At 50.8% G+C, this 20,362-nt stretch overlaps 10 protein-coding genes across 10 annotated transcripts; 6 read left to right on the forward strand and 4 right to left on the reverse strand.

The window, feature by feature from the left end:
- Window positions 1-178: 178 nt before the first annotated feature.
- On the forward strand, window positions 179-1,690 carry M437DRAFT_86470 (uncharacterized protein; the record flags this gene model as incomplete). Its single annotated transcript, XM_041028466.1, has 1 exon — window positions 179-1,690. One exon carries the CDS (start codon window positions 179-181, stop codon window positions 1,688-1,690), a length of 1,512 nt encoding a protein of 503 aa, XP_040877783.1.
- Window positions 1,691-2,926: 1,236 nt separating this feature from the next.
- M437DRAFT_53431 (mitochondrial carrier) lies at window positions 2,927-4,042 on the forward strand (the record flags this gene model as incomplete). The annotated part of the gene is made up of 4 exons (XM_041022526.1): window positions 2,927-3,038; window positions 3,088-3,418; window positions 3,475-3,652; window positions 3,707-4,042. The coding sequence occupies 4 exons, from the start codon at window positions 2,927-2,929 to the stop codon at window positions 4,040-4,042; spliced, it is 957 nt and encodes a 318-aa protein (XP_040877784.1).
- Window positions 4,043-4,707: 665 nt separating this feature from the next.
- Window positions 4,708-6,117, forward strand: M437DRAFT_67928 (uncharacterized protein; the record flags this gene model as incomplete). The annotated part of the gene is made up of 2 exons (XM_041025018.1): window positions 4,708-4,823; window positions 4,881-6,117. The coding sequence occupies 2 exons, from the start codon at window positions 4,708-4,710 to the stop codon at window positions 6,115-6,117; spliced, it is 1,353 nt and encodes a 450-aa protein (XP_040877785.1).
- Window positions 6,118-6,623: 506 nt separating this feature from the next.
- M437DRAFT_67929 (esterase/lipase) lies at window positions 6,624-7,574 on the reverse strand (the record flags this gene model as incomplete). The annotated part of the gene is made up of 2 exons (XM_041025019.1): window positions 6,624-7,506; window positions 7,567-7,574. 2 exons carry the CDS (start codon window positions 7,572-7,574, stop codon window positions 6,624-6,626), a joined length of 891 nt encoding a protein of 296 aa, XP_040877786.1.
- A 537-nt stretch (window positions 7,575-8,111) lies between these two features.
- Window positions 8,112-9,072, forward strand: M437DRAFT_86474 (uncharacterized protein; the record flags this gene model as incomplete). The annotated part of the gene is made up of 2 exons (XM_041028467.1): window positions 8,112-8,622; window positions 8,678-9,072. The coding sequence occupies 2 exons, from the start codon at window positions 8,112-8,114 to the stop codon at window positions 9,070-9,072; spliced, it is 906 nt and encodes a 301-aa protein (XP_040877787.1).
- A 164-nt stretch (window positions 9,073-9,236) lies between these two features.
- M437DRAFT_86475 (ClpP/crotonase) lies at window positions 9,237-10,122 on the reverse strand (the record flags this gene model as incomplete). Its single annotated transcript, XM_041028468.1, has 2 exons — window positions 9,237-9,861; window positions 9,929-10,122. 2 exons carry the CDS (start codon window positions 10,120-10,122, stop codon window positions 9,237-9,239), a joined length of 819 nt encoding a protein of 272 aa, XP_040877788.1.
- Window positions 10,123-11,050: 928 nt separating this feature from the next.
- M437DRAFT_77125 (alpha/beta-hydrolase) lies at window positions 11,051-12,083 on the forward strand (the record flags this gene model as incomplete). The annotated part of the gene is made up of 3 exons (XM_041026745.1): window positions 11,051-11,253; window positions 11,303-11,925; window positions 11,983-12,083. The coding sequence occupies 3 exons, from the start codon at window positions 11,051-11,053 to the stop codon at window positions 12,081-12,083; spliced, it is 927 nt and encodes a 308-aa protein (XP_040877789.1).
- Window positions 12,084-12,699: 616 nt separating this feature from the next.
- Window positions 12,700-14,524, reverse strand: M437DRAFT_67933 (uncharacterized protein; the record flags this gene model as incomplete). The annotated part of the gene is made up of 2 exons (XM_041025020.1): window positions 12,700-13,669; window positions 13,722-14,524. The coding sequence occupies 2 exons, from the start codon at window positions 14,522-14,524 to the stop codon at window positions 12,700-12,702; spliced, it is 1,773 nt and encodes a 590-aa protein (XP_040877790.1).
- A 1,910-nt stretch (window positions 14,525-16,434) lies between these two features.
- M437DRAFT_86478 (phosphatase DCR2) lies at window positions 16,435-18,184 on the reverse strand (the record flags this gene model as incomplete). Its single annotated transcript, XM_041028469.1, has 2 exons — window positions 16,435-18,111; window positions 18,170-18,184. 2 exons carry the CDS (start codon window positions 18,182-18,184, stop codon window positions 16,435-16,437), a joined length of 1,692 nt encoding a protein of 563 aa, XP_040877791.1.
- Window positions 18,185-18,707: 523 nt separating this feature from the next.
- On the forward strand, window positions 18,708-19,965 carry M437DRAFT_53613 (S-adenosyl-L-methionine-dependent methyltransferase; the record flags this gene model as incomplete). Its single annotated transcript, XM_041022554.1, has 3 exons — window positions 18,708-19,004; window positions 19,057-19,257; window positions 19,321-19,965. 3 exons carry the CDS (start codon window positions 18,708-18,710, stop codon window positions 19,963-19,965), a joined length of 1,143 nt encoding a protein of 380 aa, XP_040877792.1.
- Between the last annotated feature and the right edge of the window lie 397 nt (window positions 19,966-20,362).

The following is a 20,362-nucleotide window of genomic DNA, read 5'->3' on the forward strand; positions in this document are numbered from 1 at the left end:
TTGTTTATTTTTCAAGAAGATTGTGCATATCTTCAACTAGAATCCAACAAAGAAGCTGCATTGGAGTTGCGGCTTGGAAAGCGCCTTCCTACCTGCGCGTTTAAAACTCTCCACCGTCGACAAACGCCAACGCGACCGATCTTGTCAACCACTCCATCATCGTTATCATCAACCATCAATGGCAGCAGAAGGTCGGCCGTTGGACCTGTTGGAGCGCTTCCAGCTTGCTCAAGCACGTGCTGGAACGGTACCCTATATCACGATCATCGGCGTCATCCTCATCCCTCCTGTGGATCTAATGCAAAAACTGGCTGAAATCAGCGTCAATATCGACGAACTGATGAGGGTTCATCCGATATTGGTCGCGGGCATTGACGATACTGATATTCGACGTCCCAAGTGGAGACCAAATCACGACAATCCGCCCTTTGAGTCGAACGGTTCCATGTTCCACCCCATTGTCGAATCCACGGTCATCAAAGTCCAATCCATCGCACATGTCGTCGGGGCAGAGGAGGCCGAGGCTCAAGGTTTCAATCTGGCTACTGGGCCTTTGTGGCGCATTGGAGTCTACGGACTAGACAACGAACCTCCAAACTCCTATTGCGTCGCATTGACCATCCATCACATCGTTACCGATGGCATGGGTGCTCTTGCCCTATTAGAACAAGTCATGCATCCACCGTCTACGACTTCTGCCACATCAGCGCGACCACGACAGCAGCCTTTACCGCCCAAAACCCAGAAAACGATGAGAATGCAACCCTCTGTCATGGGTACTATTCGAAAAGGCGCTCGTTGGCTTCTCAACCACAAAATGTCTTTGAAGGTAACGCAAGGACTCGGCGCAACTAAGGTATGGCCGCCATCAGATCTGCTCAAGGATGGACCGAGAAGGGCAGATGTCGGCCATATTTCTGTCAATTTTGGTCAGGATGAGAACAGAATCGTCGAGAGACTAGAAGCTCTGGGTCATCAAATTGGCAGTGTACACTCAGTATTGCACACTGCTGCGGTAATTGCACTGGCAGCAGCTGTTGCCACTGGAGATGACACTTTTGACACTATCGGCACGGAAACGCCCATGTCGCTACGTCCAGAAGCTCGAAACGCCCCACGTATCGGCGGCAACTATACCGGCATGGTCGAAAGGTCTATACCGATAGCCAAGTTGAAATCAGAGACTATCGCCAGCTTCACCAAAAAGACGAATAACTACATACATTCACGAGAGGCAAAGAGTGACGCCAGAAGCAGAGTGGGGGAGTTTCGTTTGATGCCTGACCGAATAATACCTGATTCGTGGAAAGCTAGCCTTACCAAGAGAGGAACATCAGAAAATCCATTTTGCAATTCGTTGACGATCTCTAACCTTGGCCGCTTTCAGGGTAGGCATATTCGTGGCCTTCAAAAAGTCTGGTTCTGCCATGCCAGCATGCCTTGGGGTACTGCCATCAACATGGACGTCGTCAGTCTCAATCTCAGGCAACCATCAGATGTCAGTGGAAGAAGGGAAGCAAGGTTAGCCGTGATGATCTCGTGGGTGGATGGTGTCATTGAAAGGAGGGTTGTCGATCGCTTCTGCGCAGCACTTGTGAGTGTGGTCAACCTACTAGCAAGAGCCGGAGGTGCACCAAATATAGATCGGCATGCTATGCGGGCAAGAAATCTCCAACACCTCGTGAATTAGGCTCGCACGCAGTTGGACGCAGAAAGGGGTGGAAACTGATTCTCTTTGATTCTATTACTAGTCATTCTTTAAGACGTTAATCAAGCATCTCTCGCTGCCATCCATTGAATTTACCAGTTGTAGAAATGCACAGTGATGTTGGTTTCAACAACTTCGACCATTGAGAGTCCTGTCATCTTGGTCTCTCCGTGGACAAGGTCTCAATCCAGTTACTACTATGCATTTTTACAAGTAGATTTATCGTGGTCAGCACTTCCGGGATGGCAAACGAGGAGCACTCAATAGCGAAAAGTCAAATAACAATATTACTCTGCATCCCTACAAGCAGAACTATTGTGGTCAGTCTTTCAGAGATCACAGTTGGGGGAGCTCTCAATGGTGCAAGGTCGAATGATAATCATACTGTGCGTTTTTACAGGCAAAAAACCTGCACTGCATTCGTCTGGGATAAGATTGAAAAGAACTATCTTTCAGCATGACGAACTCAAGAACCAAACACAACGTTTTCAATCGCTTCTATCTCTTAAGTCGATATCTTTGAGACAAAGCAAAAGAAGATGGAACGACAAAACATACAGCAGCAGGGATTCCCACGTGGTCACCCACCGTAGTACTAATCTGCCGTTCAACTGCTTATGTATGGCAGAGCGGACGGGATGCCCAGTTTTCAGCTGACTGTGGCCGTATGTGCTGTAGATTGTATTTTATTGATGTATATTGCGTGTGCAAACACTTTCACGGCGATGCATCTTGTCCGTCTCGCAGGATGCGACCGTGATTCATGATCATGGCTGGCCGTTGGGGAGGATGGCCAACAAAGCCACTGGACGATGGGAGTTGCGAGCTGTTGATAGTCTCGACAATGAGCGACAGTACATTGCAGCCGACAGACAAGGTGATTGGCTCTCAAGCGACTGCTTTCGCATAGGGATAAAAGCACATGCAACGAGCCGACTCAAGGCGGGCCGACGAGACCCTCGGTCATTGATATGGATCATGGAAAAGCAGCTTGACGCGGAGGTGGACCGGAGAAAGCTGGCGCACGGCCCAAAAAAAAGTCGCGACGAGGTCGGCGTTGGTGCATGAGCAACTCAGCATAATCCATATCGCGTGCGTGCCTTTTCCCTCCTTCTGGTCGTCCTTTCGCTCGCACTCTTGCAGTATCTCCTTGTTCGACCCCGTACATCCTCCGTCCATTCCTTTCCCGAGTATATTCACTCACTCGATTTCCTCACAATGGTCAACCTTCCCTCACCCAAGGATGCCGCCTCCAAGTCGGGCGAGGTTCTGTCCGGCTCGTCCAAGGAGTACAAGAAGGAGTCGACCGCTGCTAGAGTCCTCGGTGCTGGTGCGTAGATTGTCCTTGGAACGAGCACGAACATACAGTTGACTTGAAGCAGGTTCCGCTGGTATTGCCGAGCTCGCCGTCTTCCACCCCGTCGACACCATCGCCAAACGTCTTATGAGCAACCAGGGCAAGATCTCGGGCATCACCCAGTTCAACTCGGTCATCTTCAAGGACAAGGCCACTGCTCCCTTCGGCACCCGTTTCTTCTCTCTCTTCCCCGGTCTCGGCTATGCCGCTGCCTACAAGGTCATGCAGCGTGTCTACAAGTACGGTGGTCAGCCCTTCATGCGCGACTACCTGGCCAAGAACCACGGCGACTTCTTCGACTCCACTTTCGGCAAGGGCAATGGCAAGGCCATCATGCACGCCACTGCTGGCAGGTAAGACTCGACCAGCGCTCTCGAAACTGCCGAGGCGCACGGCTAACAACCTTCAGTTTGATCGGTATTGGTGAGATTGTCATTCTCCCTCTCGACGTTCTCAAGATCAAGCGTCAAACAAACCCCGAGGCCTTCCGTGGCCGCGGTCTCTTCAGAATCATCGCCGACGAGGGCTTCGGTCTCTACAGAGGTTGGGGCTGGACTGCCGCCCGTAACGCTCCTGGTTCTTTCGCTGTGCGTATATCCGACTAGTCTGTGGCAGAAACATCTCACTAATGCACGATACAGCTCTTCGGTGGTAGTGCCGCTGCCAAGGAATACTTCTTCAAGCTCACCGACTACAACAGCGCCACCTGGTTCCAGAACTTTGTCGCTTCCATTGCCGGTGCCTCTGCTTCGCTCATCGTCTCGGCTCCTCTCGATGTCGTCAAGACCCGTATCCAGAACCGCAACTTCGAGGCCAAGGAGTCTGGCTTCCGTATCATCTCCAACATGGCCAAGCACGAGGGCATGACTGCCTTCTTCAAGGGTCTTACTCCCAAGCTCCTGATGACTGGTCCCAAGCTCGTTTTCAGTTTCTGGCTGGCTCAGACTCTTATTCCTGCTTTCAACAAGGTTCTCTAGACGATTTGAATGCCATAATGTAAGAGTTTAAGCGATGAATACCGTCTAAATGTGGAGGCGAGGAGCGATTTGTTTAATAGCTGCATCAGGCTGCAGGGGCAGTCGGATTGGGTGTACAATGTTTGGGCATGTTTATGGGAATTTTGCAAACGGCCAGCCATGCTTTTGAATTGTAACATAGAAAAAGGACGGCGCATGATGGAAATGATACCTCTTCTCTACCTTTGACTGCCCAGTAACTTCCATCTTGCATATATCCAGAAGGACCAAACAATGGCTCGGGAGCGGGAGCGAAAGGGTGTCGAGGCTTGGGCAGCACTTGGTCAAGGCGCGTAGTGACGGGGACCATGGCATCGGTAAAGGACAACCAATAATTAATCGAGCAATCTACAAGGCAGAACGTGATTGACGGCGTTGCTGCAAGCGCGAGTTTCCAGCCTCACACAGATCGCTTGATCAGCTTGACGTCGCCTTTGTTTTCTCTCCCTAGGACGCTCTTGTTATTATTGCTTCAACCCACACCGCTGCTGCCGCACTGCCAGGTTGCGCCGTTGCGGATAGTCGTTTCTCTGACACATAACGTTCACATCCTCCGCAGGGTCGGAGGGCACGCTCAGATCAACCCCGGATTCACTCATCGACTTTTGAAACTGTGATTGATCGTAATGTCGCGCTCACGGTCGACTGGTCGTGACGATGGACTCGGCGCGCCCAAACAGGAACAACAGCAGCATCGCTGCGCCAGCAGCACTCCAGGCCCTCGCGATGATTTCCACGCTGGGTACGTTATGATAAACATAAGCGCTCCCGTACACAACTAACCATAACAATTCCACAGCTTCGTCAAGCGCTTGGTCGGCATCCTGGACAACCACGGCAAAGTCATCAAGAACAATGCAACTTTCTTAAGCGAAATCTCAACCACCCTTCGCAATCATTCATACTCGCGTCTACCTCGTCCTGTCAGTGAACCTGCTCTGAAGGTTCCAACTACTCCTATCGTTCAACCTGCTACGCCAGACGACTGCGCTGTCGAATCCAGTCCGGAGTTCATGCCCCCTACGCCTCCCGATACGCCCACTGTCGAAGTATCCGACTGGTCTCACCAGCCACCCAAGCCCACCGAAGCCAGATACCAGAACGAACAGCCAAAGATCCCTAAAATCATTATCAAAGACCACAGCACTTCGACCTCAACCACCATTAGCGCCCCTGTCGACTCCATCATGGACCTTTCCATCTCTTCCACTGATGATGCTGACGCTGTCGTTACTACCTCCGACATGACTCCCACCACTTCTGACAAACACAATACTGCTCTGGTCCCTGTCAAGAAGAACTCGATCGGAATCTCTGACATCTCTTCCTTCAAGAGCCCCTTCAAGGACTCGTTCAACTATGCAACACCCAAAATGGCTGCCACTTCACCCGAACCTAACTCAGCCGACCAGAGCACTGTCTCCGAAGAGGACATTTCTCAGTGGTATGCCTACCATGCGGACCGCGCAGCTAAGAGTTTGCGCTATGACTTGCGTGAGGTTGACCTGAAGATGGATCGCTTTGTTCGCCGCATCAACGACCTCAATTCGCAGTGCTCGGCCCTCAACAATCTCATGTCGTCCAACGCCTCGACCGTCCTCAACCCTAACACCCAGCAGCATCGTCGTACTAGAAGTACCCCAGCTGTTCAGGGCAACGACTACTACACCCGCAAGGAGAAGGAGATTCGCGACGACATCAAGGAGGCTTTTGATAGTCTTCGCTCGGCACTCGCCTTCTATCGCAAGCAGCGTGTAGCTCCTCTTGAGCTCGTCAACACCAAAGCTGAGGTCGTCATGCCGGGTTACTGGTCCTTGGATGCTTACGGCAAACGTCGCGCTCTGTTCCACTTCTACAACCGCAACAAGGACATCTCCAGACCTGGTGACCGCGCACGCTACCACGACGCCATGGCTCTTCTCGACGCATGCACAGCCATGTCTCTGAACCAGGAATTTGTCGACAAGATCGATAGATGGGAGAGACAGATTGGCACCGTCAAGAGCCAGTCAGGTGCTGATACAGTCATTCCTTGAATGTGTTGATGCCGCAAATCGACAGCCCCACTACCACCCAGCCATTCACAGCACCTGACACAGTCAGTCAGGGTTCATTTGCCTTTCTTTCCAGTTTCCTCACGCATGTTGCATGGCGTCGGCGCCTTCGGCACTATGCTTTCCTCCTTTCATGCGATTACCCAGTCTTGTTGTTTTTGTTTTTTTCTTTCCTGATGGATTTTCTTCTTCTGGTGTTCGTTTCTTCACGAGTTAATGATGGATGCATGTTGCATGTGGCCGGCGCGATTCAAAAAGATACCCCTTTTTTTTGTTTTCTTCAACTGTCTTTTGTTTATTTCCTGGACACACTGTACAGTCCGAACAAGCGCTGTAATTAGTTCTCTCTCATTTCTCGTTTTGTCAGTCATGGTGCAGAGGGACGGTAAGAAGCAAAGCGAGACTGCAAGTCGCGCAAGATGAATACAAACCTCTAATAACCTCTATCCAATGTTCCTGTCCTTCCCACTGCTATGAACATTTCCTAGTCATTGCTTTGTCTTCATCAACATTTCGATAGCCAGTCCGTACGCCTCGTCACGCTTGCGTTCCTGGTATGATCCGGGACGCGCTCTCTTGTCCCATGCATGTCCGCATTTGTCCATGCGTCTTAGCATTACGCTGTCTCCGTGTCTTTCCTCGACGCGCTTGGCCAAACCCTCGGTTTCCAGACAGAGACTGTCGCGTCCACAGGTGATGAACAAGGAGTTCTCGGGGTAGTTCTCCACAGGTCCAAGAGCAGGCGAGACACGAGGGTCTGCATTGTCAGGGTCCAGGCGCAAGTAGCAGGCATTGAACAAGTCTGCCATTTTTGCAGTCGAGTCGTCTGATCTGCCATCTTCTTCTGGAGCTGCCTTTGCCTCTGGCTTGATGGAGAGATCGGTAGGTGGGTAGAAGGCTAGCAGTGTGTTGAATGTGTTCTTGGGGTAGGTCAGTGAAGCCGCAACGCAAGCCATATTTGCACCAGCGCTGAAACCAGAAATGGCGATTTGAGAAGTCGAGTAGGCGTCTGGTTGACCGAGGACCCAGTTCACGACGTCTTCGGCGTCATTGTGACATGCTGGCCAGGGGTATTCAGGTGCTAGGCTGTATTGAATGTCGAGAACCGAGTAAGGAGTTGAAGTGGAGACCTTGCGACAGAACAAGTCGTCCGAGCCGTGAAGAGAGAACACAAATCCACTGCCGTGGAAGTTGATCAAGAGAGGTGATGGGATGCCAGGAGTGAAAAAGGTGGATTTGTAGAAATGGCCCTTGATGCTGCGACCAGTTCTTGAAGGAATCTGCAAGACAGAGTCTGGGGAGGCCTTTGGCATGCCACCCCACCATACATGGAAGCGGGCAAAGCTGACGAGCGCCTTGAGGCGCAAGTACCTGAAGAGATTCTTCAAGGCGGATAACATTGTTGGTGGTATGATGGGAAAGATGACTTACAGATGCATGTAGGAGGGCAAAGGTCGATATTTAGTGACCCAACAGACCGGCACGGCATCTCGCCAAAGCCGTACATGGCTGCTGTCACCGAGGGCAAAGGCGCAACGGCGGCAATTTGTGCGGTCACAGCAAGAGAAACGGAGCGATGGGGTCGCGAGCGGTATAGCTCGATCGGGAGAAGCGACTGCCGCGTTTTCAGCCGCACCCACCCCACTCTCAGCCAAGAAGAATGATTGGTGTCAGGGTTCGAGGGCTCGGACATGGTGTTCCTCGGTCCTTCTTCCGTGTGCTGAATCTCATGCGTTGTCATGTGTTACAAATGTATTTTCCCATGTGAGAAGTGTATATACAATACGGGAACAATGCAAAAGTCGAAAGAGGAAGGCGTGATGCGCGACGGTCACGATGGCAATGACGTTTCTGTGTTTTGGCCGATTGCCGCCGCGTCTTCCACCTGAACTTCAGCCATAACCGTTTGAGAGAACAACACCATCATTCACATCAACCTATCCCTATCTACTGAGCATCGCATTACATCGACGAGTATGAGTACTGGCAGTCAATCCTACGGCCAGCTGGTGCGTCTTCGCGCGCTCAGCCCACCACAGCTACCCGCCCACCCGGATCTGGCAGCATTGCAAGCGGGTGCTCCGGCATTGCCAGACCTAGATACCTTCATCACCAGTGTCTTGACTGAAGCCTCGACTTTCATGACCGATTATCTACCACAGAACTTTGCCATCAAGGACCGCTCAAAGCAGTCTCCGCCCGCAAAGGCTACCGTCCAACTTCTGGCCCACGAGATTTCTGCTTCCAAATTGGGTCCTAATGCACGCGACGAGGCATGGTTCGCACGTACAAGTCTTCATGAAAACAAAAAGGAACCAGGCACTGCCAATTGGGATGAATTTGAAGCCGGTCTGCTTGACGACCACAGTCTGCATGAATCGCAGTACACACCGGACGTGTTTGATGCACACAAAGTTCTGTCTTGGGATTCCAAGCTGGCTGAGAAGCAGGCCACGGTTGGAAGTTGGGAGAAGGTCAGTCTAAACAGTGAGTTATAGTGCCTCTCAACACGTTTCGCATGATAGACTAAAGCCCTCATCAGTCTTTGAGATGTGTCATCACATCCCACCCCCTCTGGACAACCGCGCTTTTCCCGTGCTTGTTGTTACGGCCCGGTCAGCTGGTCCTAAGGATCCGTCATTCTTGGTTGTCCAGATACCGGTTGATATCACCAAGCTTGACCAGGCAATGTACTCGACACACAAGAACAAGTCTTCCGGCGACACTGCCGAGAAGAGGAAACCTGTCACTCTGGGCCAGTACGTCAGTATCGAGCGTTGTACCAAAATTGAGGACATGAACGTAAAGTGGCAAATGGCGACCGCTTCTGATGCAAAAGGCAACCTACCAATGTGGGCACAAAAGATGGGAATTCCGTCCGCTGTCATCAAGGATGTTGGTTTATTTATTGACTGGAATGGTAAGAGGAGGAAATGAATTGCTTAGCGCACACTGCACTGTCTCCTTTCTTCGATACCCCTGAGTTTCCAAGCATGAGCACTAATATTGACATAACCTGATAAATCGTTACAACAATCATGTCTCGTTGATCCCTCCTGAATCGTGATTCTTTGCCGGAGAAAACATGGATTCAGACGAATCTACAGCTTGTGCTTCTTCTCACCAGAAGCAATCTTCCTAAACTGCTCTTGCGGCACACCACTGACGAATCGGTCCAACCCGCCAAAGACTTCAGCAACGCCCTGAGCATCCAAGAGCTCCCTCTCGGGTCTTCTAATGAGCTTCTTAATACCCACAAGACTGTCGGGAACCAAATGCTTGCCAAGTCTATCGTCGACCTCTTGCAGAACCAAGTCCAAGAACTTGGCATCCTCACCAGGCTTGACATCCATGACACCATTAACATACCCAACATTGACAAGCTCCTCACAGGTCAACTTCTTACTCATAATCAGCGCCTCGTTCGCCTTTGAGATGCCCAGTCTTGACACGAAAGCTCTGCTGGAACCACCCTCTGCTACCAAACCCAGACTACTGAACGGAGTCAGGATGAAAGCGTGTGGAGCAGCATAAACAAAGTCTGCGAATCCAGTGAGTGCGGCAGAAAGACCCACGGCAGGGCCGTTCAAAGCCACGATCAGGATCTTTGGGTGTGAGTAGAAGGCATGTGTGATGTGCAGATTTTGAGCCACGAAGCCTTGAAGGTAGTGACGCTGGACATCTACGTCTTTGGGTGGTAATCTTGAGATTGAGACATCTGCACCCCTATCGTTTTTGATATCGTTAGCATCTCTTGCAATTGTTGATTGGTATGGAGGAGGAGGAAACGTACGCGGAGAAGAAACGTCCTTTTCCTGTTAGGACTGTGATGTAGATGTTGTCCATAGCGGCAACCTCTCTCATCAATTTGGCGAGGCGGAAGTAGTGGTCTCCATTCATTGCATTCAGCTTCTTTGGGATGTTGAGGGTGATGATGGCGGTGTTCCCGCGAGTCTCGAGGGTGACCTCCTGCTCGACTTGAGACATTTTCGATATGAATTGTATTATATCCTGGGCTTTTGATGGAAACTGATTTGATGGTGCGTTAACTCAAGGAGAAAGAGTCGTGGCTATGGATCTCAGATCATCTTTACCTAGGCATCTCCCTTGGACGTTGTTGCGTGGGGTACCGAGGTTGCTTGGAGCACGGACGTCGAAGGGCAGGGGTCCTTTCGGAGACTGCTTCCGAAGCCCTAAGCTCCGTCATACTGGATGGTCGTCAAAAATTCTCAAACCACAACTACTTCGCTGTCAGGTACTGGCTGCCGAAACCTCTCAGGTCTTTGATCTCTTCTCATACGGTCGTGACCAGTCTCCAACTCCATGAGCTATGACTTCTATCTTGGCATATGTCCTGTCGCTCAACGACATGAGCTCACCATGGGTTGCTGGATGAGTGTTCATAAAACGTGAGAGTGTATGATGATTGAGCCCAGGTACCTCATCGCACCTCTTTCTACCGGAAGATCAAGACAGTCGACAAGTAACTGGATCAACCAATATATCTTCTCCCTTGCTCGATCACATATGCTCTTCTCATTGCAGGGGATATAGTGAGACGCAGAGACAGGGTGGGAGTGCCGACAACCGACAAACCCAAATACAGCACACGCTCAAACAGCAGCGACTAATGCGACAATCTGCTAACAACAGCCATACAGTGTCTATTTCTTGATAGGTCGGCAGCTAGGTATAGACAAGACAGGAACCTCGACAAAGTCAAGCATGTGACAATAGAAAAGAGTAAGTTTCAGCGAAGAAGCCGAGGAGCTCCGAGCAGAAAGCTACGTCAGCGAATGAGCCAGCCAGCTCACAGCACGAACAAAAGATGCAAGGGCTTCTGAAACTTGCAGCAGAAGGAGCATCTTTTAGACTTTCTATTTCTACACATCGATATTGTTATACAAGGACACAAATGGCAGCATACACGACATTCGAGGGAACACACAGGACGGATGACGGCGTCGAGTTGTACACCAAAACATGGAAGGTGTCGGGCGATGCAGCCAAGGCACGCATGCTGTTTGTACATGGCTTCAGTGACCACTGCAACAACTATCCCGTCTTCTTTGACCACCTCGCAAACCAGGGGATTGATATTTATGCCTTTGATCAACGGTATGCTCTTCTACCTCTACTTTGACTCTTTACTAAATCCATCTAACAGAGGATGGGGCCGCTCCGTTCATAACAAACATGAGCGCGGCCTTACAGGCCCCACCACCCGCGTCCTCGCCGATATAACCAGCATGCTACGGACTCTCCTCCCGACCCCTGTACCGCTCTTCCTGATGGGCCACAGCATGGGCGGTGCCGAAATCCTCCACTACGCATCCAGCGGCCCCTCCGATATCCTCGCCCAGATCCGTGGCTTCATCGCCAGCGCACCCCTCATCAGTCTTCACTCTGACACCCGTCCATTCAAAGCCACTGTAATCGCCGGCCGCCTCGCTGGCCGAGTGCTGCCCAAATTCCAACTAGTAAATAAGCTAGATCCCAAGTGGTTGAGCAGAGACCCCGAGCAGAACAAACTCTGGGAGCAGGACGAACTGTGTCATGACACAGGAACCCTTGAGGGTCTAGCAGGAATGCTGGACAGAGGACTTCAACTCGAGAACTTCAAGGTCTCGCCAAAAGAGAGTGCTGGAGAAGGTGGAAAGACTAGATTGTTGGCGCTGCACGGAACGGGCGATCATGTGAATGCTTATGAAGCTACAAAGACCTATGTGGAGCGCTGCACACAGCTGAGTGATAGAGAGCTTAAGAGCTACGACGGTTGGTATCATAACAGTAAGTGCTTTCCTCCTCCACCGTCTGCGACTCAAATGCTAATTGACCTTTTTACAGTGCATGCCGAACCCGGTGATGACAAGCTCATGTTCGCCAAATATGTCTCTGATTGGATCTCTCAAAGGTTAGAACCCGAAGAGTCCAAATCGAAGCTTTGATCTTGTGCACATATACTGTCCTGTACGGAAAGGAGATTTGTATGTGAAGGAAGACTAAGGAGGAATATTCTGTTCATGAGCAGAGAGATATCAAAATTCTATAATCTATAAGTCTATAATTTGCCATTTGGCTGGGTATCATTCGCAGCAAAAATCCAGCTTTTGTTGTTTTGTTTTCTCTGTGTGTAGTAAAAATGTCTTTTTTTCTCAGAAAACGCCAATGTGATTCCCCTTCTATAGTTCCCAATGTCTTTTTTCTTACGCAATGCAAATCGCTTCAAGAAACAAAATATGTGGTTGTGCTGATCTGTCAGCGTAAAAGGAGTATGTCGGACTCCGTGGCACTAGGGCTCAAGATCGACTGCGAGTCAAGCTCGTTTGTGTTTGAGACACAATCTCCGGGTTTCTCGCGTGTGGTGCTGAGTCAAGGCAGCTCTTCAAGTCCGCTGCCCTAGCCGATCAATATCGTCAGACTGTCGCAAATTGTTTGAACTGTCATTATGAGTCGCAAAGGAGATGACGAGGCACACCGCTCTCAAGATCGGTTGAGACTGTACCTGGCCTTGAGATGCATACGCTTCTCGGTGCCTATACTGTTCGACATGAAACTCCAAACTCAAGGGTTGTCAAAGCCAGAATGACCACCTAGGCCAGAGTAGGCGTTGCGCGAATTTTGATACGCAGCTTGCAGTTGCGCCGGTGTTTGGATACCGTTATACGTGGGCGCCGACGTCATCATAGGAAAGCCGCTACTCGTAGGTCCAGGAAGCTTGAAATCGTCTGGGTAAGCAGATTGGAACAGTTGAGGACCAACAGGTTGAGGAGGTGGGCTGCCTCCGAATGGAGTGGAGTCGCCGCTCGCGGGATTACTGCTGTCGTAGATTTCGTCAATTCTGCCACGGCCGCCGGGCATAGAGACCATGCTGAACCCTGGAGTTGGCATCTGAGGAAGTGTGTCGTTGATCTTGGAAAGGAGCATGGGGAGGTAGCGTTGTTGGCCACCGCGGAGAGTGGAAATGAGCGAGAGGAATTGGTTGAGGTAATCGCGAGGACCGTACTCAAAAGTGTGTTGTTCGAAGGGCACGCACGACATGACATCGGTCAAAGTACAAGCGACATCGAAGAGCTTCTCAACAAGACCAATGCCGTGGACCTCCATAGCAGCTTGGGAGAAGCCACTCGTGGCTGCAATCAGGTCTCTGGAGATCTCGATGGGATATTTGAAGCTCATGGTGTTGTCTGCAGCAGCCGAAGACAGGTAGCCATGGCTGATGGAGAGCTGCCACACCATTGTTCGGAGCCATTGTTGTGATGTTCTCAAGTCGACGGCCTGACTTTCGGTACTGTGCAGATATGCTGGAAGTGCTTCTGAAAGTTGATTTTGCAGTCTCGCCAGCCACTCAGTCGAGCAGCCAACACGTGCCTTGTTCCAAAGTCCGACAAAGGTATCATCGAAGGGCTTGTAGAGTGTAACGAGATGGATGAATCCACTAAGCTCGACTGTTTCGGCGGGATCGTCGTTCAAAGTAGGGAGGTTGATGGTGGCGTGAAGAGTGAGGGGGCGGTGACGTTGGATGGCATATGCTCTGCAGAATCGATATCAGTTGTGCCTTGGGGTTCTTTGATGATGTAACTCACCTCTCAGTAACAAAGAGAAGCCAGTACAGTCGTCGGCGTCGCGATGTCTCAATATGGTCGCCTTGACTGTAGTGGTTCTCGTCTTGCATACCCATAATCTGCGCCAAAGTCGTTGCTTCGCGAAGATGGAACCATGCAGTGTTGTGCTTGTCTAGACAGAAATGTGCGCCGAAGAAGAAAAACGAAGTGATGACAGACCAGATGCTCGGACTTTCAATGTAGTCGTAGCCTTTGCGAACGCGAATAGCTTCGTCCAGTAATGTCATACCGAGATTGAGGTGAGCGTTGGGTGCTTCGGCGTCTGGTACAACGCCAGCTGGGAGCTTGGTATTTGGTTGGATGAGCATGTATGAGCAGAGCGACACGACCAGACAGTATGCCTCTACCGAGTTCTCCATCTTTCCAATGGTTTCGCCAACCTTCTGACGGTGCAGGATTGGCTGGGTTGGGTACATGTTTGCGAAGAAGTAGTCAACGCATGATGTAATGAGCTCCATGGACAGCAGGTCCGGCGTCCTTGAGAAGGCATTGGCATATTGTGACGCTTCGAATCCCAATCCGTGCCTTGCGCGAGCTGCCAGTTGTGATTGTCTTTGTGTTTCGCGGAGTTCCGAGATAACCTTTGCTCTGCTTCCTTTGGGTCCCTTCTTCTGAGGAATGGCATTATAGGTGCATGTCAGACCAGCTGCAGTGCAGTTCTTGCAAGGCCGAGTACCGTCGCCAATGCATTTGACCTTTCTCTTATGACAACAATCGCATGCGCGTTTGACAGTAGATGTGGCGGGTCCGGTCGAGTCAGGCATCATTAATGGCATCAATACCTGACCAGATATAAGATACGACAAGGGTCAAAGAAGGCCCGTTTATCTGTGATGGGGTCGTCGAAAGATTTAGGCGGGAGGCTGAACGAGAATAGGCAGGGGAAAGATAGAAGAGGAAACGAATCATTTAGACAAGAAAAGAGTCAACAATATCTAACGACGAGCATTACCCAGTTGCGGCGTTGAGTTGACGCAAAAAAGTGGTCAAGCGGGAGCCGTTATTTGCCGCGAGTAGCGTCGACGCCGTCGAATCTTAGCATCGCATAGAGGAAAGAACCTAATAAAATCTGATCGCGAGACTGCGAAACTACTTACCAATTCAGGCACTGCTAGTATCAACACGACCTACAACCGATTTGAAGCGATGTATACTTGGGCATCATATCGCGGTAAAGTGTTGGCGAGCACGAGACGCTGCGCATGGTCAAACTCCGCTCATAGCGTGCACAATGCATGAGCGCACTGCACGTTGACATGCAAGCACCGCAAGGATCGCACTGCCGAACCGGTGATGGCGTGTGTTTGAAGAGAGCAACCGTGCACCCAAAGCGCAAAGCCCTTCACGCCAATCATGGACAACAGGCTGCTTTCCGGCCGTTACATTCCAAGAGTTTGTGACGCATCGAAGCTGCAAAGAAGCAGAGCAAAAAAAGCCTTTTTTTTCTGAGACGCCTCCGAACGACACGGTTGTGATGGGAATAATGAACGCGTTGCCAATCCAGGATCGGTATGCCGACCGGCCGTAATAGCCCGTGAAGCCAAGGATTCCTTTGTCATGTTTCGCTTTGCCAAGGAGTGAATCGGCCCGAGAGCATTATTGTTGGACCGTTGGTGAAGCAATCCGAAAATCAGGAGGTCCAAATGTGAGGGCATCAGGCCCTAAGCCGCCAGAAGGCGTCAGCGAAGCGGTCCCCATCGCTGCTGTTGGTTGCCCAACAAGTCAGACTCGTGAGGCTGTGGTTCAGCAGAATGATCCCCCCTGCCAATCCGGGCATCGAAGATGGGCTGACTGAGGACCGCCCTGTCGTGACTTTGTGGATTCCGCCTACAACTCCGCTCCTACTAAGCAGGCCTTCTGTCTTGTGCTGCTGGATCCACATTTGTCCAGTAGAGGCAAGTGTCCGTTTGGCGGATTGTTGTTGGTGATCTTGCAGGTTGCCATCTTGCAGAGACTGGATAAGATCTCGAAAGCCAATTGTTCAGGTCTGGGGGCACACGACCATTTTATGCCCTTGGTCAACTGCCTGCCCTGGCGAAGAAGGCCCGTTTCCGAAGAGATGTTTTCGAGATACCCCGAGGCTAACGAGATATCCATTTATCCACATATAACCAGCTATTTTTCCGTGGCCCTTCTCCGGAGGTCAGTTTTCGTGTGGGTGTTTCTTGTGGGGCTCCCACGTTTCGACGCTAGATCCGGGCTTCCAGAACTGCGTACACGTGTTGATCGCGTGCTTCAAAAGCATCTTCACCATTGTAGAGCAACTACGACTTGTGAACCAATTGGTCATAATGCATGAATATACACCTCGAAGCTGAGGTTTGATCGTACGTGTATACAACTCGGCATATGCTGCTGCTCATGACATCCCGCAACGTTGTCCGGATAAAAGAAACTAGTGCTTCCCCAGCACTTCCCGCAATCAGGACATTACACATAATATCTCAAAAGTTGGTCATGACAACCTCGTTTGACGGGGTTGGTCCCCATACTCCAGTCTCGGCAGTCGTCTGTCGTAAGAAGGCGTGACAAGACATTGGCGATGTGCGTCAAGGAGGGATGAATGTTGTCCTTCGCTGCACGATGTACAGTGGATCCTGCCGCTGGTGAAAGATTCTCGGGCATGACCTGGGCGATGTCTAGGTGATCGGAGACGAACTTCATGCTGGTCCAATCAACCCGATTCTGGTGGAACGACAACGCGACCTCCATCGACGATAAGCAATTCGCCAATGCGTTTCTTAAGATCGTCGCCGCAGCACTCGACCCTCTTCCAGGTCACTATCCTGCCAGCATTCATATCGAGATCCCAGACTCGTACCCGACGATGGAAGCCACCATAGCCGGCATAGCCGCCGAACCCACTGCCACCTGCATAACACATCCAAGGACCGACGTTCTCAGTGTTTGCAGCATCTTTAGACTGAGGAGTGAGGGCGCAGTAGTCATTGACATGGTCATGACCACATCCTACTGAAACGATGCCTTGCTCTTTGAGCACTTTGTAAAAGCCAGAATTGAAGCCTGGAGCGGTGCTTGGTTCTCGAAATTCACCGCCAGCGACAAGATTGCCCTGCATGGCGAACTCCGGCAGTGGAATGTGGATGAAAGCCATGTCGAGATGAATGTGAGTGTACTTAGCATGTTGTGTCTTGAGGCTCTGAGCAGTTTCGGTAAACCACTGGATCTGGTTAGGCTTGATCCAATCGTAGCCTCGATAAGTCTTTTCATCAGGACTGTAGCTGTGAGAGTCGAGGAAATAGAGAGTTATTGCTGAATTTTGAGAAGGAGATTGTGCTAGGACCTCGACGTAGTAGTTGCCGACACCATCAATGTTGTCAGGTCCAGGCCGAGAAAGCGAGAAAGGCATAGTAGAGAGCAGAGACATTTGAGCCTCACGAGATAGACGAGTAGCCTTTGATCCTTCGTCGTCGTGATTGCCAAATATGGCAGCGTAGGGTATAGAGCGTGAGATGAGAAGGTCTGCGAATTTGAAGATTGCGCTCTGGGCATCTGGCGCTGTGTCGCCATTGACCTGATCACCACCCAGTACAACTAGATCTGGAGCCTCTTCATCGAGAATACGGCCAACAAAGTCAAGTGTGCGAGGATCTGCTTCGCAGTTGCCCTTGATATCGCCATTGGCGTCGATGGCGTCTCTGCAAGAGCCAGTGCCGGTGCTCAAATGGAGGTCACTGAGCTGTATGATCTTGAACTTTCCGTCCTTGCGGATTCTTGGAACAACGTCTTTCTTTTCAGCTCGCACAGGGCCATGACGAATGGTTATACGAGCGGCTTGAAGACGGGAAGCGGCATCAAGGAGCAAGGGAGTTTGTGTGATAGACCAACCGGGACGTGGGTCGACAGCATCAGCGCCAAACAAAACATCAACAGCAGTGACGGCTCTGTCGCTGTCTGAATCCTTCTTCTTGTTGCTCCTTAAGAGCCAGATGTTGCCAGGACGGGATTCCCATTGCTCTTGCTGCTGGCCTTTTTCGCCAACACCAGGGTCCAGACGGCCAACACGAAGATCAACGACAACCTTGTCATCGGCGGTGAGTTCCTCCTCCCTTTTACGCTGTACATGGAGATATGCAGACGAGACCCAGCCGGTGTGCAAGTACAGATCCTTCTCGATGCGATGCCATTTTGAAGAGTCGAGTTGGCACGAAGACAAGGGGTTGAGGGAGGAGCAGGTTGTCAGGGTGACATCGGTGACTATAAGGCCGGGATGATGGAGAAAGTTTTGGGTATGAATGGCATGCGGGAGCAGACGGTAGCGCGTGTCGACAAGGAAGACAAAGAGCAGAGCCGTGACCAGCAGGGCGCCGAGCTGGCTGATGGTGCGAACCTGTGGGACTGTGTCAGTCGTGGTTTGTACACCTTTGTCGGCACGGAAGAGGACATACAATGCGGCGGGTCATGATCGGAAGCTTTCAGGCATTGCGACAGCACATGCAGTACTGTGCAATGCGATTTAACAAAGAAGAACCAAGTTTGGCATCAAGTGAACTGACAGCTGCCAATCCTCCGCGCCTGCTGCTGTTCCGACTTTCCCCCACACGACTGAAAGCGGCTGATCAGCAAACCCGCTCCGACTTTCAGAAACTGGAAGCTCCGACTTTTACTGTAGCAAGCTCCGAGATTCAGTACTCAGAGTAGAGCTCATGTTTTGACTGTAGCAAGCTCCCAATTCTTGCTGTAGCAAACTTTCAGCTCAGCAAGCTCCGAGTTTCACTGTAGGCACGCTCCGACCTTTACTCTAGCCAGCGCCGCGTTTTCACTGTAGCAAGCTCCGCGTTTTACCCAGCTCCGAGTTTCAGCAAAGCTCCGACTTTTACTCTCGCAATCGATAAGCTATAAAAAAGGACTCGTATTCGTATACCCAAATCTGATTCTGCTTCGAAGCCTGTCTTACCTTTGCCCATTTTTCCATACCAAGTTACCATGCGTATAGTTGCAGCCCCTCTACATCGTGTCTGTAGACAACACAGAACTCTGTCTACTTTTATTGAACGGGATGTTGTCATACTCCGCCAGAAATTGAACCAAGACAACATCATCGTGACAAAGCCTCTCAACCCTGCCAACAAGATCAGTACCCACAAAGGCGACATCTCACATGCCGACATCATTGGCAAGAGCCCAAGAGACCTGGTCACTTCCTCTGCTGGTCACGAATATCGTATACACACCATCACTCTTGCTGAATATGTCAGCTTGACCAGAAGACTTGTGACCCCCGTAAGTTTTCGTTAGATTTACCCGCCCGCGCTTTCTGACTTGTCCTGTCCAGATCTACCCAGCTGATGCAAACCTCATTGTGAGCCTGTTTGACTTACATCCATCTGCTGCAGAGGATGCCGAGAAGATTGAAGTGCTTGAGGCTGGAACTGGCCACGGAGCGCTGACGTTACATCTGAGCCGAGCTATTCATGGTGCCAATTCTCAACCCCCTAGACCAGCTCTGGTATCAGAGAGCGCAGACGACCAACCAGTCACCGAGAGCGGTAACGGTGAACAACAGTCTGGGAGTGATAAAGCTTTGGTCGCTTGGAAGGCTTCCCGCAAGGCTATCATTCACACCATTGACATCTCGCCCAAGTACTCCAAACATGCAGCAAAAATCGTTGCTGGTTTCCGTCATGGAATTTACGCCGGAAATGTTGACTTCCATGTTGGAGACGTGAGCGAGTGGATCCAATCCGAACACGTTCGCCGTGATTCAGAAGAACCTTTCTTGACGCACGCCTTTTTGGATTTGCCCGCGACCCATGATCACCTTGCAGCTGCTGCATCAGCACTGAAAAAAGACGGAACGCTCATCATTTTCAACCCTTCAATCACCCAGATCCTGGATTGCATTCAAAAGATCAAGCGAGAGAACATCCCATTGTTCCTTGACCAAACTCTGGAGCTTGGGAACAATGGAAGTAGTGGTGGCAAGCCTTGGGATCTGCGCGCCGTGAAGCCGCGTGCTTCATCAAAGAATCAATCGACAGATGTCGGTTCTGACTCTGCACAATCTTCTGGTTCCGAATCGCTGGATGAATCCATTACTAGAGATCAAACACAAGCCCTGAAAGAAGCCAAACCAGAGGATCCCAACTGGACATTCGTCTGCAGACCTAAAGTTGGAGAAAGAATTACTGGTGGTGGGTTCTTGGGTATCTTCCGGAAGATGAAAGATACTGCCCGACCATAAGGTCGCTTCGAGGTTTAAGTTTGCTGTTCGTCGACTGTCCTTGAATCTCTGTTCAGATCAGCGACAACCACAAACTCACCAATGGCCACAAGTGCAGCCATAATACGTAGCGCCGTTGTTCGACGCCGTTTACTGCGCCAACCTAGGATGAGAAACCTTGGTTTGTTGACGCAGGTAGGGTTCTGGTTCACGCGACCGAAGAGGTCCCTCTACAAGCCTCGTTGTGGTCACTAACATGACTCGAGCGACCACGGTGAAGATGCCGCCATTGGAATGGATATACGTCTCGGACAATCACTTCTGAACCGCTTCTATGACGCGTTTCCGCGCCGCTAAACAACGCGTCTACTTCGTGAACCACATACAGTAATTTCATTTACTCACACCTCTCGATCTC

Source organism: Aureobasidium melanogenum, assembly GCF_000721775.1.
Source record: "Aureobasidium melanogenum CBS 110374 unplaced genomic scaffold scaffold_18, whole genome shotgun sequence".
Taxonomy (NCBI): Eukaryota; Fungi; Ascomycota; class Dothideomycetes; order Dothideales; family Saccotheciaceae; genus Aureobasidium; species Aureobasidium melanogenum.